The sequence below is a fragment of the Pundamilia nyererei genome, unplaced genomic scaffold (assembly GCF_000239375.1).
Source record: "Pundamilia nyererei isolate P.nyererei 1_Seehausen unplaced genomic scaffold, PunNye1.0 scaffold00488, whole genome shotgun sequence".
Lineage (NCBI taxonomy): Eukaryota > Metazoa > Chordata > Actinopteri > Cichliformes > Cichlidae > Pundamilia > Pundamilia nyererei.
In genome coordinates this window covers 1-6,207 of record NW_005187889.1, presented here as the reverse complement: position 1 = coordinate 6,207, position 6,207 = coordinate 1, and the positions used below count along the sequence as shown (strand labels likewise).

The 6,207-nt window shown below is 39.5% G+C and overlaps 1 protein-coding gene across 1 annotated transcript; it reads left to right on the top strand.

The window, feature by feature from the left end:
• The first annotated feature begins 435 nt into the window (after positions 1 to 435).
• On the top strand, positions 436 to 4,284 carry LOC102215241 (granzyme K-like). Its single transcript, XM_005753962.1, has 5 exons — positions 436 to 519; positions 1,631 to 1,775; positions 3,001 to 3,136; positions 3,731 to 4,000; positions 4,097 to 4,284. Exons 1-5 carry the CDS (start codon positions 456 to 458, stop codon positions 4,247 to 4,249), a joined length of 768 nt encoding a protein of 255 aa, XP_005754019.1. The 5' UTR covers positions 436 to 455; the 3' UTR covers positions 4,250 to 4,284.
• The last annotated feature ends 1,923 nt before the right edge of the window (positions 4,285 to 6,207 follow it).

Below are 6,207 nucleotides of genomic sequence, written 5' to 3'. Positions count from 1 at the left end.
CCTCTCTTTCGGCGTTTACTTGTTCCCAGTATAGTTTAGCTTTAGTTCTGTTTGCTGTTTTCTACTTGTGTTTTATATTTACAATAAACCTCCTCCACGCGTGCCTGCATTTGGATCCTCCTTTATTTTTCTCCACACGGCTCATCCTACTCACCGTGACATTAGTGGCCATTCAAGTCTTTATGTCTTTAAGACATTCCTGCAATTTGAATAAATAAGTTATAGTTATAAGTATCCAAGTATATTTCACAAATTAAACGCATATGTTGTGAGGGGGGAGTGTAGATATTACTGATACTCATGACCATAGATTTGAAGGTTTAAGTTTATGTGTTTGTTTTGCTGACTCATTCGTTTCCACGGTCAGACCACATCCTATGAGCTGAACATATAAAGCTGAGCATCACAGTGAGTTTCAGTGCATTCAGCGTCTGATCAAAGAGAGGGAAGAAGAAATGTCCTGCCTGAAGAATTTCAGTCTTCTCATCTCATGTGTGCTCCTCTCCATCATCCAGCCAGGTGAGTGATGTTTTCCACTCAGTTTTTACTTACTTTTTTTGGACAATATTTGCTGTTTGTGTGACACAATAAAAATATAAAAACCATACAGTACGTGGTTGAGATGTAATATTTTAACATATATTTTATATATCTAAGATATATTTTGTACATTTCAAGGACTCTTCTGTTATTGGAGTGTATTTTTTATGTATCTGTATTATATTATACATATACATTAACAATGAATCTCTGTCCAAAAAATGCACTCAGTTTACTTTTTACTCACTGTGAGCATCACTCATTATTCTCCCGCAGTAATTAAGGTTAGGATATGTATTTTTTTATTCCAATCCATTTAAATAACCTTGATCAGATTTGATGGTTTTGTTACAGACTTTAAAAAAGTGTTTTGCTTTTCTTTCACAAATGTGGGATTAAATTGTGTTAAAATGCACAAAACAGTGATGTCATGTTTTGTGACGAGGACCCAGGCACAGAGAGACTTGATGAATTTAAGAATCTTATGATTTAATAAAGAAATTTGCAGACTTGCACAGAGATGGTAAAATTATGATGACTGATAACGGAAACGAAGACAACAGACGACGAGGACGAGGACAGGGAGGAACAGGGGTTTAAATGCACCAAGGAGACAGAACTCCGGACAACTGGAGACATTTAGGGATGCAGGGACTGACAGACGGGGTAGAAGTCTCATCGTGACAAGTAAAGTTTATCTTGCCTGGCTGGGCAGCTCTCTGGGTGCTCTGTAATTTCCACTGTAATTTAATTTACTTATTGACATTTTTAATCTTCATGTAAACGAGCATAATGCAACGTCACACTGCTGATATCTTCAATGTGGCTATAGCTCAGGTGGCAGAGCAGGTCAGTTACTGAAGGTTGGCGGTTCGATCCCAGGCTGGTCCAGTCTGCATGCCAAATAGCTTTGAGCAAGATTCTAACCCCATGTTGCTCTCCGTAGTATCAATGTTAGATACTTAAGTGAATGAATTAGTTGTATGAAGTGCTTTGAGTGATCAGACAGAGTAGAAAAGCGCTATATAAGAACCAGTCCATTTCACTCATCTGCTGATTTATGTGTCCTGATATTTTGTTTCTGTTTCAGGTCGTGGGTCTGAGATTATTAATGGGAAGGAAGTCGAGCCACACTCACTGCCTTACATGGCTTATGTGAGAAGTGTGGCTAATTATATGTGTGGAGGGACATTAATCCATCCACAGTGGGTGCTGACAGCTGCCCACTGCACTGGGTAAGAATCTGAGACCTTATTTTAAAAATAATGCAGTATTTATTTTCAATGACTATTATTCCTTCAGTAACTACCCAGAGGTCACTACCCTCACCTGTGGTCACGAGCTCTGGGTAGTTACTGAAAGAATGAGATCAGGGCCAGAGCAGCAGAAATGTGCTTTCTGTAAGCCATGACTGGCCTCTTCTTTAGAGAAATGGTCATTCATCCAGTCATTGGAGAGAAGCTCAGCTGCTTCTCTTCCACAGTCAAAATAATACACACTGCTATAATTATGCATGCAAAGCTAATAAAATTTAATGGAGAGAATGAATATAAAGAATATTTAAAGTTGAATTCTTGTTCATAGATTTATTTGTTTTACAGAGGTGTTCTAGAAAATGTTATTTGTGATGGAATAACAAGGAAAGTACGGAGCCCTGTGAGGGACATGGGAGGAAAATAAATGAAAATAAAATTTTGCGAGATCCTGAGTTACTTTTGTGAGATCTCGGGATCTCTCAAAATCTTAGGCCACATCCTTCGGAGGCCGCCAGAAGGAAGCTGACAGGGAGGTCGAGGCACAGTGTGCCGGGAGTGCGGTATTCTCGCCGTCTCTTTGGGCCTCGACCTCCCAGTCAGCTATCGAGCGCAGCGGGTGGGTAACAGACGACTACGAAAACATCGGAGCACTTTTTACAAATATGTGATGTCTTGATAAACCAATCAGATATTTGAAGTTTACACAGCTACATTTTTTCCTGAAAATATCTTAAAATTTTATTTTGTGACCCAGAAAGAATAATATTAAAACTAAGTAGCTGCCACCATTGTTGGAAACTGGAATTGGCTGGGCTGCGCTATGAATTCTGGGATAGGATGGGCCACAAAGGACACACCTACTTTTGCGAGGTCTTGCAAAAGTTCATCTTCATTTTTTTCCTTCCATGTTTGTTGCGGGGGAAAGAAGTGTTGCACTCACTTAAAATAACACAGAAGCCACAGCGACATACACATCAAACATTTGATACATTTCTTCATCTAAAACATTTTCTGTACATTTTAATTTCTTCATTCAGCTTGAAGAAAAAATAACGCAGATTCACCCAAAGCTCAGTAACAGCTATAACCCAGCCATATGTAGTAATACACAATAATAAGGAACTATGATGACTGTTTTAGAAGCCGCTGTTAACCTTTTAAATATGTAAACCTTCATCACCAGATTGTGTTTTTTCTTTTACAGGAGTTACTGGGTGATGCTGGGAGCCCACTCCAGAACGAAAAACGAATATTCCAAGCAACTCCGATTCGTCGAGAAAAGTTTTCCTCATCCTGGCTACTGTTGTGCAAAGCACGACAATGACCTCATGTTGCTGAAGGTAAGGTGATATATCAGGGTCTGATGATGATGATGATGATGAGATGATGAGATAGCCGTTATTTGTCAGTTGCAGGTCTTTTGCCCACAACCGATACAAACGATGTAAATGCACTGCTTCTTATTTAGCACCTTTCTGCTCTACCTGAGCACTCAGAGCGTTACACAACATGGCTTATTCACCCAAACACATCTTTCTGTGCTTAAGTGCTTTCTAACACTCGCACACACTCACACTCTAACGTAGCATCAGAGAGCATCGTGGGGTTCAGTATCTTGACATGCAGACTGGAGAGACCAGGGATCAAACACCAAACCATCCTATTAGTAGATAACCTGCTGTACCTCCTACAGCCAACTCAGGTTTTGCTTACTTAACTAAAACTTAATTTCATTTTTTAAAATATAAAATGTTTTTCCATGTCTTTATAGACATGTTTCAACTCAGCACTGCACATACTTCATATTTTCCAAGCAAAATATTAGAAATAAATGAGTGGTGCTACAACTCTTTAGCAAATATCTGTTTATTTAATGTAGTTAATGTGGAGAGATTCATCACCAATATCTGAGATTCTTTTTAACTTTTTTTCAGCTTAAAGAACCGGTGAGGAAAACCAGGGCAGTGCAGTGGCTCGAGTTTGGCGACACTGTGAAAGACCCGGCAGCTGGCAGCACGTGTCTGGTGGCCGGATGGGGAGTAACTGAAAACAACCAAACATCAGACGTCCTCATGTCTGTCAATGTGACTGTGGTGGACAGACAGACGTGCAACTCTCGTGATTATTACAACCACGGCCCTGTTATCACTGATGACATGATATGTGCTGGTTCAGATGGTACAAACGTCGCTGATACCTGTCAGGTACGTATGAAGAATCCATGTATTTTTCCTTGTTTGAAGTAAATGTTCATTCAGCTCAACACCTGAAACACTGTCATGTGTTTGTTCTTGCTGCAGGGGGATTCAGGGGGGCCGCTGTTGTGTGATGGAGCGCTGGTTGGAGTCACTTCTTTTGGAGAGGATTGTGGTGTCATTAAAAAACCTGGAGTCTACTCGTTTGTCTCAGAGGGACAACTGTACTGGATCAAAACCACGATGAAGTTATTCTAAATGTCTTGAAACCACAGCATGATTTGATTTTACAGGTGTCAAACTCCAGGCCTCGAGGGCCGGTGTCCTGCAGGTTTTAGATGTGTCCTTGATCCATCACAGCTGATTTAAATGCCTTAATTACCTCCTCAACATGTTTTGAAGTTCTTATGAAAGGTACTGGTAATGAACTCATCATTTGATTCAGGTGTGTTGACCCAGGGTGAGATTTAAGACCTGCGGGACACCGGCCCTCGAGGCTTGGAGTTCGACACCCCTGCTGTAGACCATTATCTGGTTTATAATTTCATTGCTCCTTTTAAATTTTATGACAGCTTAGTTTCTGCTAGCTTGCTGCACTTTTTTTTATAGATTCTGCACTTGGCTAGTCTGCTGCATACACAATTGGAAACACAGTTTGGCATTTTACCCTCTTTCACCATACAAACTGTACAGAAACAGGGTTATTTCTAATAATAATTTTTTCAAATAAATTAAAGAATTCCCAAACATAAGTGTTCCTGGTTGTTGCAGTGAAAACCAGGGAGAAGCATTTTTTATGTATATACAAAACCAATGAACGTAAAATATTATTGTATTATATCCTACTGTTTTATTGTAGGGTCTACTTTACAATATAAAGCACCTTGAGGTGACTGTTGCTGTGATTTGGTGATGTTTGAATAAAATTTAATTTAATATAATTGAAATTGAAAATAAAAAAGTGAGATATTCAGACTGTCAAACAGATTCAACACATCTTATACAACCAACTGAAAATGAGGCTTGTGGACAGTTTTTTTGAAAAAGACATTCTTTACATTCTTATTTGTTCCATTTCACATTATGACTGTGTGCTTGATATACTTGCTACTTTTTTACTTTCTAATAAAGCTGGAGGCATGAATAAATAAAGACACAATTCCTTCTCTTTTTCTTTATTTGTTTGCACTGCAGTTTCAAACTGTACCTTTCAAATGTCATTGTTAAAATGCTTAGAGAGTTTTATTGTCATTGTGCAGTTTCTTGCAAAGTGAAAGTGGGTAGCTGGGCCACAAGGTGCAAAAGTAAAGAAGGGAAAACAATATACAATGAGGGGGGGAAATAAATAAAAACCAATATATATGTATACGTGTGTGTGAGTGAACTAACATACATGGTGTATACATAGGAAAGATTGAAACAGAAACATAACTACAGTATGCAACTGTACAGAATAGAATAAAATAAAATACTATATACAGTAGAATAAAATAGAATAAAATATACAATAGGATAAAAATAGAATACAAATTCTGTATACAACTGAGTAAAAATACAACGATGCCAGAAAGGAATATTGCACTTAGTGTTATTGCACATGTGTGGATGTGTGTGTTTGATCAGTTGGAGTCTTTGTTGTGGAGTCTGACAGCAGTGGGGAGGAAAGACCTGCGAAATCTCTCCGTCCCACACCGTGGGTGTAGATGATCAATAGCAGCATTAGAGTGGATGTGTTGGAGAAGTCTGCCACCAAGGACTTGTTTAACTTCCTCAGTGCCCTCACCCCCAGTGATGGGCAAGTCTTTCCCCTCATCTTCAGACTCTGCTTCCTCTACAAAAGACATGTCACTGGGATTAAGGAAGTCCTTGAAATATTCCTTCCACCAGCATGCAATATCCTCAGTTCAAATGATCAGCGCTCCACTCACACTATACACAGTGCAGATATATCACTGCTTTCCCCTCTTGAGTTCCCTGATGGTTTGCCAGAATCTCTTCGAGGCAGTCCAAAAGTCTTTTTCCATGGCCTCTTCGAATTCCTCCCACACCCAGGTTTTTGCTTCACCCACTGTAAAAGCTGCGTTCCACATGGCCTGTCAGTACATATCTACTGCCTCTGAAATCCCACAGGCTAACTAAGCTTGATAGGACTCCTTGTGCCTGATTCTTCCCTTTACCTCCAGTGTCTACCATCTGGTTCAGGGTTACCACCGCGA

What these genes read in the sequence shown, in the direction of transcription:
- LOC102215241 (XM_005753962.1), top strand. Translation starts at nt 456, where the DNA reads ATGTCCTGCCTGAAGAATTTCAGTCTTCTCATCTCATGTGTGCTCCTC. An exon ending in CCTCTCCATCATCCAGCCAG is followed by an intron (nt 520 to 1,630) that starts GTGAGTGATGTT and finishes TTTCTGTTTCAG; the next exon opens with GTCGTGGGTCTGAGATTATT. An exon ending in ACGTCGCTGATACCTGTCAG is followed by an intron (nt 4,001 to 4,096) that starts GTACGTATGAAG and finishes TTCTTGCTGCAG; the next exon opens with GGGGATTCAGGGGGGCCGCT.